The sequence below is a fragment of the Thermobia domestica genome, chromosome 12, assembly GCF_964235325.1.
Source record: "Thermobia domestica chromosome 12, izTheDome1.hap1.1, whole genome shotgun sequence".
Classification (NCBI taxonomy): Eukaryota; Metazoa; Arthropoda; class Insecta; order Zygentoma; family Lepismatidae; genus Thermobia; species Thermobia domestica.
The window spans coordinates 15,990,122-16,009,515 of record NC_137465.1 but is presented as its reverse complement, the minus strand read 5'-3'; the positions used below and the strand labels follow the sequence as shown (position 1 = coordinate 16,009,515).

The window sequence follows — 19,394 nt, the reverse complement described above, 5'->3', positions numbered from 1 at the left end:
GCCAGCAAGGGGTGGCAATTTCTTTATGTTACTATGTTAATAAGTGATAAAGAAATTACCGCATATAAATTTGCTGCAGTAAATTCAACTTACTTAAAGTATACAGCTAATGGAATATTTTTTCCATATCGTCTGTGCTTCAATGAAAGACAGGAAACACCTGCGCCTCTTAGTGAATAAGAGAATTATTAAAGTCTGTTCTGTTTAGCATAAAGCAGGACGGGAAACCAGAGGTATGTTAGGATAAAATTAGAATATGAATTAATGGTATGGAATCCGCGCACTGAAAAAGAATGTTAGCAAATCAAATGAAGTCAAAATAAACTTCTCAGATTCTCAAATAGAAACACACTTGTATCGAAATTTAAACACTATTCGAATTTATTACCTAATTATAAAATGCCATCATTAACAATATGTAGAATACAGACCCGTATCTAGGGGGGTCTAGGGGAGCGGGCCCCCTGAATTTTTGCGCCCCCCTAAAATTTTCACGGTAGGCTTGCCAATGAACTATAATATTTTTGAATCGGGCCCCCCTAACTTCAGCCGCCCCCCCCTACTTTTTGGGCTGGCTACCAGCCTGGACAGTATAATAGCATTCTATTTATTCATAAACAGTTACACAATAACTTTAATAGTCTGAAATTTCTTAATGAATAAATATTAACGTCTTGTCATCGATGACGAGAAATAGAAATATTTATTTTCTATTGTAAGATTTGCACATCCATTTAACTTCAACATTTTCTAAAATATGGAGGATTTGCGCCAACCTCAATACAATTATAGAGTGCAAGCGTGACCCCACTGTTGATGTACACATATGGTACAGCAATGGATACAAAAATGAAATTATTAATTATGTGAATGCTTGTGTAGTGAGTGTAGGACACTGTAACATGTTGCAATGACACACAAATAAATAAATAAATAAATAAATAAATAAGAATTTTAGGAATGATCCAAAAAATGGATCAAAAGATTGCGATCTTGGCCAACAATTAGACGTTTGGTCAGGAGCCACGAATTTTTAAACGGCCTCTAGATAAATTGAGTTTCCGTATACTTTACGAAATAAGCACATCATACTGAGTTAAGTGGTAGTTTGGTTTGGATACACTATATGCAGTTCTCCAGATATAAAATGTACAAGAAAACGTTTGGTTGAATGAAATATATTGGATTTTTCGGATCAGGGGCTACAAAAATTTTAAATGGCCCCTAAATCGAGATTTTATATTTTTTTACGGAATAAGGACATCCTACTGAGTTAAGTGGCAATTTTGGTTTGGCTACACTATATGTAGTTTTCCAGATATAGGGCGTGCAAGAAAATACTTGATTGAATGAAATATATTGGATTTTTTGGATCAGGGGACACAAAATTTTTGAATGGACCCTAAATCGAGATTTCATATTTTTTACGGAATAAGCACACTATACTGAGTTAAGTGATAGTTCTGTTTTGGTTACAGTTTATGTAGTTCTCCAGATATAAGGCCTAGAAGAAAATTTCTGCCTGAAATATATTGGATCTTTTGATTCAATAAAATAAAATAAAAGTTCTGTGTACCAGACCCAAGGTATGAATATGATATATTTTGTTACGCAGAATCCAAATTTCGAAACCCCAAGACTATAGACCATGTCAATTTTTTATGGGCGAAAAACTTCAATGAATTTTGGTGCGTAAGACAGCACATACGTTTTTCGCCCATAAAACAAAATTGACATAGCTAGTCATCCTGGGGTTTCAAAACTTGGATTCTGTGCACCAGAATACATCGAATCCATACTCTGAGGTACTCTACACAAAACGTCTTCTTCTTATTCTTCTTCTTCTTTTTGTAGGGCTGTGTTACGTGTACATTATATCTAAAGTTGTTAAAGTTTCTAGAGCATAAAAAAACATTACACAATTCACCATCCTGCGGTTTCGAAATTTGGATTCTATGTATGAACATACATCGAATCTATATCCGGTAACGAACTTTACAAGGAGGTAGACTAATTTTTTTTTCTTTTAATGAAAATACTTTCAAAACTGTGTGTTATAAATGTGAAAATTATTGTGCTCTTGTAAGTACTAACTTGATTGTTTATTTCAAAACTCTTAAGTTTCTGCTACAATAAGTAAAGGCTAAAAACTATATATATAGACTATATATATATATATATATATATATATATATATATATATATATATATATATATATATATATATATATATATGGGGTAGTAGGTAACTCCACCTACAAACTTTGGGAGGTGATTCCTTATATGAAATGAAAGAAAAAAGTTCTGATAAATATGAGTCGAAAAACGTCTCCTTTCAGAGTTATGAACCGCCGAAAATTTGAAAAATCATGTTTGGAAACGCCCTCCCTTAGAAACTATAGGACCTATCCCAAGCGGTTTAAGAAATTACACAGGAACTAGTATGCGATCCGTCTCATCCTCCGTTATCGGCAAAACGAACGCGCCGTTAGTACTTAAAGGAGTATCCCTATACCTCAACTTCCTTTTTACAGTTCGTTTCGCCGATAACGGAGGATGTTGAAACATGGATATTTAGATAGATCGCATACTAGTTCCTGTGTAATTCCTTGAACCGCTTGGGATAGGCTCTATAGTTTCTAAGGCAGGGCGTTTCGAAACATGATTTTTCAAATTTTCACTTGGAACAAGCAATTATCGACGTTTGAAAATATTTTCATATGAGTAGGTGTAAATTCTGAGGTGTGTTTTTCGAGAAAATCTACAAAAAAAGAATTGTTTATAAACCTAATAATTGCTGATTTACAATAACCGCATTAATCTAAAATTGATTCTTGAAGATAATCTCATCGAACTTTTCATCAGGTAACAATACATGACGTGGCCAAGAGCAAAACTTTACGCCTTATAGTTGAACTTAAATCAAGCAAGGAATGAATTATATTTCCTACAATCTTTCACTAAAATAGTTTTAAGTTGAGTTGATTATGAGTTTGACGGGTTGTTAACGTATGAATTTCATGACATTTCCATACAAGTGTTGCCATCTACTTTCTATATTCGCCTATTACACTTCGTTCCCAGTAACAACTTATCAATATTATAAACCGCAATATATTATCCCTCATAAGAATCATTACGCTTTAATAAATAAAAGCAACTGTTTTTCAAGAGGTAGTTGCTCACCAATTGTATATAAAACAACACCAATGACTCTTAATGAGGTCAGATAATTGATTTATCGACTACGACTTTAACATTTTACTCCAAGCGCGATGAAGTTGAAATAATACCGGTACCGACAACATTTAAAACAACTCGGGTGGCACAGAGCCATTGTGTTGAATTAACACAGTCATTTTTACTATGTAGAATGCTACATGTATTATAGGGAGCTTGTTTACCAGCGGGGGCTGAGGTAGAGGTGGAAAATTTCAACATTTTTTTCTACCTGACTCTTGCGACACTCCCTTACCCTCCTTCTGTATGTCAGCGTTGCCAGGGTGTAGATAATTGCCACGTGAATTTACTCTGAAGAATTAGTGTGAGTTGGTTATTGGTTGAGTGTTGTGGTTGCGTCTTTTTTCTTAATCATTTGACAATGGCTTCACAGCGTAAGAGAGGGCACACAGCGAAGCTAGAGAAGTAATGCCAGACCGCTCCGCCACGCGGGTCGTTATAAAATATAGATGGTGAGTAATATACAAAATGTACCCAAACACGGTAACTGCTTATGCAAATTTGTAAATGACGAGTTAAAAAAAAATCTTTCGATAATGATTGCATAATTTGCATAAACTCTTTTAATTAAGTGAGTATTAGGTGATTTTTTTTGACAATGCACTGACAACCCTGCCCAGGAAAGTCGTGACCGTTTCTTGCTGACGGGGGTGGGGCACCTGTCAATCAAATCTGAATTCCTCATCCTCGCATTAAAGCCAGCTCCCTATAATAGGTTGGTGGTAAAGCTTGTTAAATATTGCACTGTCGTAACAGTAAAAGATAACGGTGTCTGCAGCTTATATACTGTGTCCACATTCATTTGTTAACAACTTATATCGTGTATGACATGGAATAAATATATATGGATTTTAAATAAGTAACTATACAACCTCATTATCAAAACACGTTTATCTTCTGTAAAAGCAGACTGTTAAGATGGCAGAGCGGCGATTGTTTACTATTAGAATTATCATTATTCACAAGCTAAGACGAATATTTTAATAATAATAATAATAATAATAATAATAATAATAATAATAATAATAATAATAATAATGTAACATCTCACGATTAAGCTCCAACGGTAATAATGAATACAATATCGGAATGACGAAAGTAGGAGGAAACTGAAGTCCAAGAAAACCCACTCACAGGATTACCCTGGGTTTCATATTTTATATAAGTTAAATATAAAAGTTACTTTTTAATTCACATTTGAAATTTGTATCTTAACAGTAATGAGCACTGAAAGGCTTTTCTCCTTATAAAATACTGTATTGTTTAGCCGCTTCTCTACTGATTTCATATAATGACCTCATGGTTTGCTTCTATTAAAAAAAGAAATCTTATTTAATTCTGATCAGGGGTACAAGTGGATTTCAAAAGTAGGGGGTTCCATGACGCCACGCCGTCGCCCGTGCCTATCTTTGCCAATTGTACTTTTAGGAAGTGGAAGGACGCCATAGACATATTCGGGAGTGGGGAACGACATCTTCCCGCGACCCCTCTCACTTTTACCCCCCTGATTCTGGTCAACGATTGTTTGCATTATTAAATTTGTTCTGTGTAGTGATACAATGCAGAACATGAGATGTTCATTTGTGAAGGAGTAAAGTCGACAGCAAAAGTTCAATGTTTTTACTTTAAAATAGCTGTTTTTCTTTTTTCTTTTTTTTTAAACAACGTTTTGTGTGTATTCTATGAGGCTAAGGCAGACAGTTATATAATAATGAACAAGATGGTTTAGTAAAATAAAGTTGAAGAAACCAGAAAATATTCCCGAGAAAATGTATATGTTACCACAAAATCCACTTGAAGCGTTAAGTCGTTCATACATTGACGTATTTTTTCGACGTAACCATAAAATTTCATACGGTAGTCTTGTTAGCATCTGTCAATACGTTAGTGTATAGGACCTGTCGTAAGTTCACGTACCGAAAGACCTCAAGCAACAAATGTGACTGCTCAACTACTGAGCCATCTAGGTAACAGAATAGCTTCTAAAAACAGAAATAGAAGAAGTGAAACAACCTCGTGATATTGTGTATAGAGTGCATAAATACCGTAAACAAATGAAATGTTTTAAAATTCGTGCTTCAATTCAGAATCATCCATACGAACAACATTGCATGCGTGAGACTTCTGAATGTTTTCTCTCCCTTCCTGCCACACTTCTAAATTCATTAATTCTTCATTCATTATCCTACTTCGTTTAGCACGTTCCCTCTAGCTTAAACAGAGGGCACGAAGGCTCAGTGGTGGTAGGCTTAGCTCTGGTGTGTGGGGCCCTAGGTTCGATCCCTGGCCAAGTAAGTTTGTACTGGACTACATCGTATCCTTGGATTTTTTCGGGGTGCTCCCGTTGTCTCCCACATTTTCATACCACCAATTATTCCACAATCATTCACTTGCCTTAATCATCCGTCGTCCTTAGCCTAACAGGACAATCGTGGGATGTTAAGAGTCTTCATCCCGGCGAAATTAAAATGCCGCTAATTTTACAGTAATTATGTGATATCTTCAAATAGATAAAAAGATAATTGAAATATGGAACAAAAGCGCCCTAGACAATATTATTTTGCGTGAGGTAGCGTTATCACAAGTCACCTAGTGGCTTTCCGTTTTCAGCTGGTTAGAAACGCGAAAATAAATGCCGATTTTCAAAATGGCTCAAAATCGAAAGCAGATAAGTGAATCGTGATAACGGTTTCTCATGTAAAATAATATTGTCTAGGGCGCTCTTGTTCCACATTTCGATTATCTTTTTATCTATTTGAAGATATCACATAATTACTGTAAAATTAGCAGTATTTTAATTTCGCCGGAATGAAGACTCTTAAACTGAAAGATTTCAACTCATTTTCCTTTATCCTAAAAGGTATCACCAAAATACACTGAAACTACAATCTTTCTTCTAATTAATATTAAATAGACTATTCAACTACGTATGATTCCGCAGTTGGCAATAGTGGTAGAAACATCTACTGCTTATTTCCACTGCCAAGCTCAATCGGTGGATGATAAGCCTTGCTTCATTAGTTCGTGTGCACAGACAGATCTGTAACTTCTATCCCTATAACAAAATGAAATGATTTCTTCCAGTTTAAAGTCTCACGATTATACTGTTTAGGCAAAGAGAGAGAGGTTTTTAAGACAACTGAATGATGATAGAACAATTGGTGGAATGGGAATGTGAGAGGAAAGGGAGTACCCTGAGAAAACCCACGGACACAATGTTGTCCAGTACAAACTTAGTTGGCCGGAGATCGAATTAGGGGCATCAAACTCCAGAGGTGATTGCTCTATCACTGAGTAACTATACCCCCGTATCCTTATATCAATGAGATTATACTTGCCATTGATTTTCATGTCTTAGTGCTCGAAAAAAAAATATTCTTCTGATCTAGACCCCATAATAATAAAAATCAACTTAATATACTTCGGCTTTAAATTGTTAAAATGTTAGACTAGTACAGAGTGTCCGAGAAGTCCTTCCCTGATTACAGAAATTGATAACTCAGGCTAGAAATAAGATAGAAATATGAAACTGGTGTTGAATTGTTTACAAACTATAAAAGTTTTGGTCACATCAGTACACTTCCACATGAGCACCCTTGGTAGCACGTAGCACATCTAGGCGATATTCAATTTCCATCCACACATTAGCCAACATCACTGGAGGGATTGATGCAACGACTGTGGTTATTCGTTGCTGCAGGGTTTGACAAACAAAATTGAGACTTGGTGAAACAGAACAAACCTAACACAGACAAAAACTTTTATAGTTTGTAAACAATTCAACACCAGTTTCATATTTCTATCTTATTTCTAGCTTGAGTTATCAATTTCAGTAATCAGGGAAGGACTACTCGGACACCCTGTACAGTATTTCCAGTCGTAGCCCCCCCCCGTAGGGCAGTCACTAACAGTCTTGGGCGTGAGTGATCACAGGCTCTAATCCCTCTGGGGACATTTGGTTGATAAACTGTCACAGCTTTCTCATATCAGCCATCCTGAGTCCTCATTCACACCAGGTAATTGCAGGGATAGTACCTAACGTAATGGTTCTCAGGCCGCTTCCCTACTTATTTCTTTCTTCCCAATTTCCTGGGCGATGTGTTCGCCGAGAAACGTCATCCCTCGTATACGTGAGGGACTAATAGGGCCACAGCTACCACAAACAAAAAAAAAATCTAATTCCTAATTCTGTTCCTGTTCCTAATGGTATTTGCAAGTGCCATTGCTACATATATAATACAAAGATAAATAATTTCTTCGAGAAATGCATAGAAAGCGCGTCCAGACGATACTCAGTCGGGAGACTTGGTATTTAGCACAATGAAGCCGTCATAAAGTTTGTGGAAGAAGAAAAAGCTAAACGTTGTCATACGTAGTGCCTTCCCTTCCTCTCCCTCTCCCCCTTTTCTCTTTCCCTCTCTTTCTCTTACATCCATGTTTTTAACAGTGTGTGTGCTGGGAGGTTGTGTAAAAGAAACAAGATCATTGATAAAGATTTGGCAACAGTTTGTGTTCAGTTTATTGCCTGTCAGTTACTTTTCAAAGGAGAGGAAAACCAAACAGGACAGTATGAAAAGAAACCTCACACGGGGGCGGCATCGCTTTGTGAGCAAGTGGCTGTCTTTAGACTGAGGCTAGTATGCAAAAACTGTCAACTATAGAAGACATAGACGTATGACCGCGTACATTTTAACGGCACAATTTTTTTTTTTTTATTTTCTCGAAAACTCCACAAAATAAAATTTAGCCTAATCGTCAACTCGATGTGATATGTGTTATAAAGTACAGGGTACATAAATATTTAAGATACAGGACTTGTGCACGCATTATAAAGTACTAAAGCATGGCAGGTGGTCAGAAATGTTTTAACATAAAAATGTTATCATATAAAAGCTACGGTAAAGATGTATCAGTTTAAAAATAAAGAAAGAAAACAACAAAGGAAAAGAGAAAAGGAAACATGGATTTTATTTCCAACAAAAATAGGTAATATTAAATTAGTGTAATACATTATTATATATGGCTTACATACTTCTCTTAACTTTTCTCGTATCTCGAGCATATATTTTTCTAAAATTTTGATTTTTTATATCTGCTTTTTATGCAATTTTACTCACTACACGGAGAAATGAAGTAGAATTTCGAAAGTTGAAATTCAAGAGTTGTGACGAATATTTACTTGCACAATATACATGCTATAGTATTACCATCCGCGTTCGGTATGAATTTTGTTACCGTTGGGAGGGATATATTCTCTAGTTCTACCCTCGTAGAAATATGACTTAGGGTTAACTCAGCCTCTGATGAACATGTGAGGGAAACCTGAGAAGACAAGAGAGACGTAGCACATGCTGAGCACATATGGACGTTCAAACTTATTTTCCGCCATGAGAGACATAATCACCTTCAGTCTTCTTCGTTTTAGTAAATGATAATAAGGATCAAAGTGAGAACTTACTTTCAGAATGAGGACGAGAATACGCTTTGAAAACGAGGGCTAAAATAAACTTTAAAGACGAGTGAGTACGTGGACAATATTACATTTTGAGAGCAGGAATACATTTGGATAGTGAGATTACATTTTGAGACTAAGAATACATTTGGATAGTGAGATTACATTTTGAGAGTAAGAATACATTTGGATAGTGAGATTACATTTTGAGAGTAAGAATACATTTGGATAATGAGATTACATTTTGAGAATAAGGATACATTTCGATAACGAGATTACATTTTGAGGGTAAAAATACATTTGGATAGCAAGATTACATTTTGAGCGTAAGAATACATTTCAATAACGAGATTACATTTTGAGAGCAAAAATACATTTGGATTGTGAGATTACATTTTGAGCGTAAGAATACATTTGGATAGTGAGATTACACTTTTAGAGTAAGAATACCTTTGGATAGCGAGATTACATTTTGACAGCAATAATACATTTGGATAGCGAGATTCATTTGGATAAGGAGATTGCATATTGAGGACAAGTGAAGGTTAGGGCAGAATACATTTGGATATTATATTATATACATTTTTAGGACAAGTGAGGGTGTGAAGAAGAATACAAACAGTGGGCGCGGTGGCTCAGTGGTAGAGCACTCACCTCCGATTCTTGGGGTCCATGGTTCAATCCCAGCTCGCGCCGTGTGGACTTTGTGGTGGACAAACACCGTGCTCGTGGGTTTTCTCCTTTAGCCTAACCGGCATAACCGTGGAACATAAAACTAAATATTTCATTTTCATTTTAAGAATACATTTGGATAGCAAGATTACATTTTGGAGATAAGAATACATTTGGATAGTGAGATTACATTTTGAGAGTAAGAATACATTTAGATAGTGAGATTACATTTTGAGAGTAAGAATACATTTGGATAATGAGATTACATTTTGAGAATAAGGATACATTTCGATAACGAGATTACATTTTGAGGGTAAAAATACATTTGGATAGCAAAATTACATTTTGAGCGTAAGAATACATTTCAATAACGAGATTACATTTTGAGAGCAAAAATACATTTGGATTGTGAGATTACATTTTGAGCGTAAGAATACATTTGGATAGTGAGATTACCCTTTTAGAGTAAGAATACCTTTGGATAGCGAGATTACATTTTGACAGCAATAATACATTTGGATAGCGAGATTCATTTGGATAAGGAGATTGCATTTTGAGGACAAGTGAAGGTTAGGGCAGAATACATTTGGATATTATATTATATACATTTTTAGGACAAGTGAGAGTGTGAAGAAGAATACAAACAGTGGGCGCGGTGGCTCAGTGGTAGAGCACTCACCTCCGATTCTTGGGGTCCATGGTTCAATCCCAGCTCGCGCCGTGTGGACTTTGTGGTGGACAAACACCGTGCTCGTGGGTTTTCTCCTTTAGCCTAACCGGCATAACCGTGGAACATAAAACTAAATATTTCATTTTCATTTTAAGAATACATTTGGATAGCAAGATTACATTTTGGAGATAAGAATACATTTGGATAGTGAGATTACATTTTGAGAGTAAGAATACATTTGGATAGTGAGATTACATTTTGAGAGTAAGAATACATTTGGATAATGAGATTACATTTTGAGAATAAGGATACATTTCGATAACGAGATTACATTTTGAGGGTAAAAATACATTTGGATAGCAAGATTACATTTTGAGCGTAAGAATACATTTCAATAACGAGATTATATTTTGAGAGCAAAAATACATTTGGATTGTGAGATTACATTTTGAGCGTAAGAATACATTTGGATAGTGAGATTACACTTTTAGAGTAAGAATACCTTTGGATAGCGAGATTACATTTTGACAGCAATAATACATTTGGATAGCGAGATTCATTTGGATAAGGAGATTGCATTTTGAGGACAAGTGAAGGTTAGGGCAGAATACATTTGGATATTATATTATATACATTTTTAGGACAAGTGAGGGTGTGAAGAAGAATACAAACAGTGGGCGCGGTGGCTCAGTGGTAGAGCACTCACCTCCGATTCTTGGGGTCCATGGTTCAATCCCAGCTCGCGCCGTGTGGACTTTGTGGTGGACAAACACCGTGCTCGTGGGTTTTCTCCTTTAGCCTAACCGGCATAACCGTGGAACATAAAACTAAATATTTCATTTTCATTTTAAGAATACATTTGGATAGCAAGATTACATTTTGAGACTAAGAATACATTTGGATAGTGAGATTACATTTTGAGAGTAAGAATACATTTGGATAGCAAGATTACATTTTGGAGATAAGAATACATTTGGAGAGCGAGCGTTCATATTGAAGGTTTTTTGTACTGCGAGAGCAATAATAAATCTTGAAACCAAATAAATACAAGGAAGGGAGATATTACATTTTGAGGGTGAAGGTGAGTGAAGTTGTATCTTACATGAGATTTATAAACAAAACAAAACAAAAAGCTAATCCTCTTACGATTTTTTTTTCTATAATGGACATGCTTATGTTGTAATGCTCTTTTAACACATTCTCGTCTATTTGCCATTCAAAACATGAAAAACATAATTATATTTTACATTTAGTATTTTTTTTTAAAAAAAAATTCTTGTTAATATGTATGTCATCTCTTAATACTTAAGATACAAGTTTATATACAAGCTAAATGTGCACAGTAAATGCCAAAACAAAAGGATGCAGCGTCGGATTTAATGCTTTGCCACTCCTAGACCGAAAGATGTTTGCTGCTCCTCACCGTCACATAAAAAATGTTAACAGTATAGAAAATTAGAAAAAATATACTTATTTATGCACATCTTTGCTAAAATGCTTTTCAATATATATAAATTTTGTTGAATTTTCATTTTGAATCTGCTGTTCGAGAAAAGCGCTATTTGAATTTTCGAAATTTCCATTTAGACCCTAATAAAAATGGAGTTACAAAGAATGATGGATTTTATTTTTACAATACACACTAGCATATTAATGAAAGAAATTAGTGTTGAATTTTTGTCTGTAATTGTATGAATATTCAAACATCAAAAGAGATATGAGATCTTTAAGTTTTACATCCCACGATTATGCCGGCTAGGTAAAGGAGACAGTGATGATGAGAAATGAAATGCTGGAATGAAGAAAGTGGAAGGAAACGGCAGGACCCGAGAAAACCCACACAAACGGTGTTGTCCACTATAAAGTTCACTTGACGCTAGCTGGGATCGAAACAAGGACACAAAGCACCAGAGGTGAACGCTGTACCATTGAGTCACCGGGTCTCTCAAACATCAATAATAAACAAATAGAATAATTATTTTGATTGCTGGAATTTGTTTCCTGTAATACAAAATGATTATATTATTTTTTTTTTCATTCACACTGAAATCATAAAAGACAGATGAAGCAGGAGAAAGTGATATTAGGAAACGGAATAAGAAAATGTTTATTATTATTATTATTATTATTATTATTATTATTATTATTATTATTATTATTATTATTATTATTATTTATCGTCTTGTTTATTATATTTTCGTCCTATTTCCGTTCCTAAGAACTTTAGCCCTAATCCCGTGCCTAGAGGTAAATCTGGTCCTGAATACATGTAATACGTAATAAAGATTTAAATTTATAGTATCTGCGAATAATGTAATCTCTTGAGCAAAACATCTATCAGATTGACCTAAGAAACGCATGGCTTTAATATTGTTTTCAGATATTGATGCTATGAAATCAAATATGTTTATTCGAAAGTCCTCAGGTGTTTTACCTTGAAATGTAAATCCTTACTGGAGTGTTATAATTTTAGCCTATCACTAATGCTTGTAGGTGGAGAAATCATTACCGTAATATACAGAGCAATAAAGCTATGTTAATACCATTCAAGGGTACTTGTTAACAACAGATAAGAGATGGCGAAATGAACCCTTTAAGTGGTTAATGCTCAAGATAAACAAATCCAACGTAGAGGGATGAACTGGTTATGAAGATAAATTAACTATCTACGTACACACACACACACACACACACACGCACACGGATGCAAACATCCTGTACCTTCTAGTAGAGGGAGCTTCGTTAGCTTTAACAAATATCGATTCCGGCAGATGGTGCTCTAGTCTGGAGTCTTGAGGGGATTTCTCCTCTTGCGTCAGCGGAACAGCGAGGGAGAAAGAGGGGATGCTGGGAACATCCCTAACACCAATCGAACATTTCGGGGGGAACTGTGGAAGTAGGGCGTGAGCAGATGGCTCTGAGGGGGGTGAGACAAGAGGGGAGAGTCAGGAACAGGAGAGAATACCTCCTAAATTCTCATATGTTCCTATCCTACGCGTCCAGAGCACGGTCTCCGTGGGCGGAACTCAAGCGTCCGATCGATATATCGATTGGACGGCCGCGTTGTTTAATTTAATATCAAGGGTTTTCCGCGCTCCAAGTTTTCCTTCCCGTTTCTCCCGGCTTTCCGTGACTGAAAGAAAAATATAGGGAGAAAGAAGACGGTTGTGCTAGGTATGATATGACAGTATTTCCCAATGTGGGGCGCGCGATCATAAAATATGTTTCTCGAAGCCTGCCCCTTAAGATTCTCTTAGATTGAACATTAAGAAAAAAGGAAGAAAATAATAAAATTTAAGCAAATTGCGTACAATTGACAACGTCAAATAGATATAAATTGTACAATTTAAGAAGTTAAAGATTGTACTATCTCGAATAGATTATACAGGGTGTTACCAAAATTTGTCACAATTATTTGGGAATAGATTTTTCAGAGCAAAATAAGAGAAAAGTTCTTATGGACCTGTGCTCGAAAGTGCACAGTTTCGTAGTTATAGGATGCCGACAACGTGAAAAGAAGTAATTTTAAAGGTCCATACTTCCACTATTGAGAACCGATCGTAGTCAGGTCAAGACATCACTGAGGAACTAGTGTGTGAACTATCCAATTTTTTCTTTTTTCAGAATCTGTGGTACTTGCACAATCATTTTTAAAGAGGTTGTTTGGGAGTACTTGATTACTCTCCACCTACATCTCTATAAATTGGTGTGCAAGTACTGGAGCATTCTTAAACATGGATATTTGGATAGTTCACTTACCAGTTCCTCAGTGATGTCTTGACCCGACTACGATAGAACCCATAGTAGTGGAGCTATGGACATTTAAACTTCACTTGTTTCACGTTTTGGCCACCCTGTAACTCGGAAACTATCTAGTTTTGAGGACAGGACCGTATGAACATTTTATCTTATTTTGATCTGAGGAATCTGTTTCCAAAATCTTGTGACACATTTTTTGTAACACCCTGTATAGATGTATTAATATTCCAAAACCTTGGTATCCTTCAGTCAGTTGGTATCGAGTTTTTAAAAGTGTATAGTTTTAATATGGTAAGAGATACAGAGGGAAAAAAAACATGCATTTTAAAGCAGATCTCAAAAAGTTTATTTAGTCTTACTTATAAGTCATTCTAACTCAGTGTAACTCCAGGTGAGCTCCATTTGTAACTCTTACAATGTCTAACCTGAACTCAATCTCTCTCCACGTATTCTGTAACATCTGAGGTGTCACTGAAGCAATCGCATTCCTAATACGGTTCTTCAGTTCATCAAGGTTACGCACCTTTTCATAAGAATACATAAGATCTTTTACATACCGACAACACAGCCAGACAAGTGAAAAGTTGCCTCAACAGAGAAAACAACGTTCAATAGGAAATTATGGTCATAATCAATCCTGTCTAGAATTTCAGTAGCAAATGCTGCTCTCTGTGGTTTATCGTTGGGCTTAATTTCTTGCAACAATTGCACCTTATACGCCCACAAACCTACCCGTTTATATACCACATCGTGCACTGTTGACTTTGGAATTGCCAATTGCATGCTCGCTGCGCGGATTGACTTCCTCGGGCTACGTGAGATACACTCTCTTATTGTTTCCGCATTTTCTTCTGACACACGCGATTTACAACCGCTGTCTTGTTTCACTACACTACCCGTTGATAAGAATTAATCCTTCCACGCCTGGATACTGTTGTGTGATGGAGGATCCTTGTGGTAAACACGTTTAAAGTTTCGTTGAACTTGAACAACACTTTTTGTCTCTGCAACCACACGCATTGCGCCTTTTCGACTGCCGACGCCATTTCTGTTTATCGGCGGTAGTAGCGCCGTCCCCGGTAGTTGTTCAAGTATGAAAATTTGCTGAACAAAACTTGTTGAGTTTTCCTTTAATACGAATGTTTCTTTTCTTCTGTATCTCTGATCATATTAAAACTATACACTTTTAAAAACCGTCAGTCCCATTCCGGACACCCTGTATACCTAGGTATACAAGTTATATCTTACTATCACAGTTGTTTTTGTTAACGGTACCAATGGGCGTAAAGGGGTGCCACTGTGTTTCCCGAAAAACAGTTCCCAGCACGGAAACGAAAGAGATTTTATCTGGCAATAATGGTTCTGGTTCTAAAACGAAACCGATAATTTTGAATTCGAGTTTCGGTTCGGAAACCGAAATTAATTTTTCTCAGAATATAGATTTCAGAACCGAAATTAATTCTTCTGTTAATATCGGTTGTGGCTCTGGAAGCATAACCGAACCCTCTTCTCAGAAATATGATCGAAAAAATGGTCGAAAAATGATCGAAAAAACTTTTTACTGGAAAAATCTGTTATTGTTCTAAAACCGAAACTCAGTGAAACTTAATTACACCTATCGGTTCCGTAACCGTTAACAACCATAGTATTTTTTCACTTCTCTTTGTAATTTTTGCCTTTTTTGCCTGGGGGAAGTACATAAGTAATTATAATTATTGTCATATAGAAGTAAAACGGAACAAGTATAATTGCGTATAGCAATCGAAGTTATAGGGAAATTTGACCTTTTCTCACATTCATTCTCAAAATCTTTATGTTTTAGAAGTAAATAAGCCTATTTTAGCTTGAAAACCAATTATCGGCAATCGCATTATTTTCAGGTGGAGTATTTATTAACTTCCTTTTTCTCTTGGCAGGTGAAGTTCATCCCAGATACGTATCGAATGTTGAAATTAGATCATCCGAACGTTCACAAGAGAGACTCTCCGCGGTTAACACAGAGATTGGCTCAAGATGCAAGGGTAAGTAGTTTAGTATAGTTTGTATGTCAGTTGCTATTCATGCAAAACCATCTTAATATAGAAAGAAGGAAAGTATTTGTATTTATATAAGGGCTGGATAAAAGTAATGGCAACACTGTTACAACTCGTACCTGGCTTTATGTACAGAAGAACACCTGTTACATCCCCTCAATGTAATCGTTTCCCTTCTCTCACTGTCTGACACACGCGTTACAGTATCAGGAACCTTTGTTCACGTCCAACAGGAACATGTAGGAGCTATGGGGGGCATAAGGAGGGTATTGCCCCCCAACTTTTTGACAAAAAACAAAAATTCTACTTATAAGATCCTTCAATTCTGATTTATATTAACCGTGCCCCCAAGCAGACAAAAAGTCTGCCCCCCTGCAACCAATTCCTAACTCCGCCTATGCGCAGGAATTCCCATATGACACGGATGATGAATTCTCTGGTGTCGTAGAACTTCTCGTGAAGTGGTGCCTTCATTTTGATTAAAAAGACTTCTCGAACTCTCTAGTTTTGATCACTTCGATCCAGTGCCGCAAATCTGTGTTCAACATTGTTGGGGACGGGTGAGAACATCCCTTCATATACATACATACATACACACACACACACACACACACACACACATATATATATATATATATATATATATATATATATATATATACCGTATATACAGTATATATATAGGGTAACTTCGGCAAATAACGCCACCAATTCAACATATTGTTCTGGTGTTCAAGTGTTTTTATATCTAGAACCGTGCAAATTACATGGAATATGGAGTGAACCCTTTGCTATAATGCAATGATAAAACAAAGATTCTACACATAAAATGTCGACCACAATGCACTGAGAATCGGAGTGAGTATGAGATGGCGTTATTACCAGAGGTGTCGGCAAATAACGCCACTTGCTTTACAACAACGAAAAGGTGTTGGAATCGTAACGAAATACATTTTGAACACAACTAAACAATGTTCTTGGCAATGTGCTACCTGCTTTACTGGTACACAAAACTCATAGTCATCGTACATATCGTTAACCGCCAACTCTTTTGATGATTGCGAACCTCTTAACATAACAGTTGCAGTCATATGGAGCACTACTCGTCGGCAGACAACAATGCACAACCAGCGTCACAAAATGTTTAGAGTCCACATTTAACAATGCTGTCAGAATCATATAATTCGTGAAACCAAATCTTGTATCCAATACAATGAATCCATATTTTAAAACCCCCGAGACCGTAGTAATATCCTCCAAATTCCCCACGGAGCATATCTCCATCCTTCCTCTTTCTAGAGGATGCTTGTTTCTTCGTTCCGGAAGAAGTGAAAGGGCCAGCTCTTGCGAATAGATCTAGTGTTACCAATACTCCTCTGGCAGTAAGAGAAATCCCCTTGGGATGAGATTTGCTCCTAGTTATTTTAGCTGTGGACAGAAACTCGTGGATGGAGTGAGCACTCGGTGGTGTTGAAGAAGAGATGGAGGCTGGTCATGTGCTTGGAGGTGTTGGTGGAGGTTGGAGGTGAGACATCATTTGGGGAAAAAACGACATCGGGTATAGCATTTTTGTTAAAAGGATGCCCTGTAGCGCTGAAGTCTGAAAGTGTGTTCTGAGGTGTTGCTGAACGGAACCGTACATGTGAAAACAGTTTTGGAAACTGTAGCTTCCCAAGTGTTCTTCCGGGATGCGTTCGTTGATAACTGTCAACTGCTTCAGAGCAGCAGGCTACAATTTTAACGATTTGAAGAAGCTCTTGTTGAACGGTTGAAGTTCATGGGTGCAATGTGCAGGCAAGCACAGCAGTTTAATGTGCACATGGTTTCAGCAGCGTTTAGAATGGTAATATCAAGATGACTGGCAATCTACAATAAGCAGTGCTCGGGAAGGGATCCTATGTCTGTTGAAATGTTCCAGAAATGTACTGAATTCTTCCTTTGTAATATAGCCTTTACATGTCATTGCATAGGTGTTACCCGGAGGAAGATCATCACCAAACTGTTTTTTTTTTATATACTTTCCCTTGTATAACACCATCGGAGAGATCTAATTTGAACCTAATATATTAGTCCACGCAATAACACTTCCAGTTTCACCTTTTCCGAAATGTTTGGCATTAAGTACTCCCTTGTCCCCTTTCTGTGCCAAAATTTTTAGGCTACTGTTGTACGTTAGTTATAGTCCTTCATTTAATCTGCATTGCAAATAAGTTCAGGATTGTCACAAAAGATTCATAGCATCAAGTGTATTTCCCAATAGCGTATACAATTCGTTCACTATAGTTCTGTTGAAATGCATGAGTTTACCTTAGCTCAAATTCTCCGCCTTTCTGCACACGATATTCGAGTGTCTTGTCATGAAAGCAAAACCAGACTTTTCCGGTTCTACCACTACGACAAAGAAAAATAAACTTTTAACACTAGTATTAGTTTCGATTAGCGATTAGATGGAGTGGCGTTATTTCCCGACTGGCGTTATTTGCCGAAGTTACCCTATATATATATATATATATATATATATATATATATATATATATATATATATATATATATATATATGTATGTATATAGATAGATAGATATAGATATAGATAGATAGATAGATAGATAGACGTTTTATAAGTTTTATAAGTTTTATTTCTGGCGGTACGCAACGGTAGGACATACCGGCACCTATTTTATGAGAACGGAATATTACATCTGTCTTAAAAATGGGTTAACTTCAAACTTTGAAAATAAAAATAGTAAATATATAATTTTATTGAAAATCAAAGTTTTTATTTCTGTTCTTTTTTTTCTTTCTAGATTTTTTATCGCAAAGTTTATCCATTAATTTAGTAGAGGTTTGTAGAATATTTTGGTAGCATGATTAGTATTCCGAAGAACATTATGTGAACAATGTACTGTATGTGTGTTGTTATTAAAATTCAGTAGTTGTGGAACTCTTGATGCCTTTTGAAAACAAAGCAGCTTACTTTCGGCTGTATACGAAACGACAAACAACAAGAAACAAATTACTAAGAAATATTGATTATCATTACGTTTATTGTATTATAAAATTAAGATGTAAGAATCAGACATTTGTAAAGAATCTTTATATATATGTACGTAAGAAATTTAATTCCAAGACTGCAATGATATGCTGCTAGACATTATAAGTATTATCGTTAATAATAATAATAATAAAATCCTGAAAAATATGCAACTCTTTAACCATTATGAACTTGATATCCAGCGTACCGGCACCTTTACTTTTAGATATAAAACGCGGTATATATATATATATATATATATATATATATATATATATATATATATACAGGGCCGAATTTAGGGGGTGAAAAGGTGCACGTGCACCCCCCCTCCTCGTTGGAAGAATACACTACCTAAAGTGAGAAACTAGCAATGAGTTTTGCAAAATCAATAGTTTAAGCCAAGTTTCTGAAGGTTGATGAAAAAGAATTTATCGAGAGCAGACACACAGCATTTCCAAAGGAATTCCTCATTCACATCACAGATGCCTACAGGCATTTGAAAAACTCAAATTTAATTCAAATGTACCGGTAGT

At 36.0% G+C, this 19,394-nt stretch overlaps 1 protein-coding gene across 1 annotated transcript in view; it reads left to right on the top strand.

Annotated features, from left to right (window-relative positions):
• LOC145666348 (neuroendocrine convertase 1-like) overlaps positions 1–19,394 on the top strand; it is a 351,242-nt gene that overhangs the window by 46,688 nt on the left and 285,160 nt on the right. Inside the window, exon 3 of the mRNA XM_081733482.1 lies at positions 15,710–15,814. Coding sequence (XP_081589608.1) covers positions 15,710–15,814 — 105 coding nt within the window. The remainder of the gene's footprint in view (positions 1–15,709; positions 15,815–19,394) is intronic.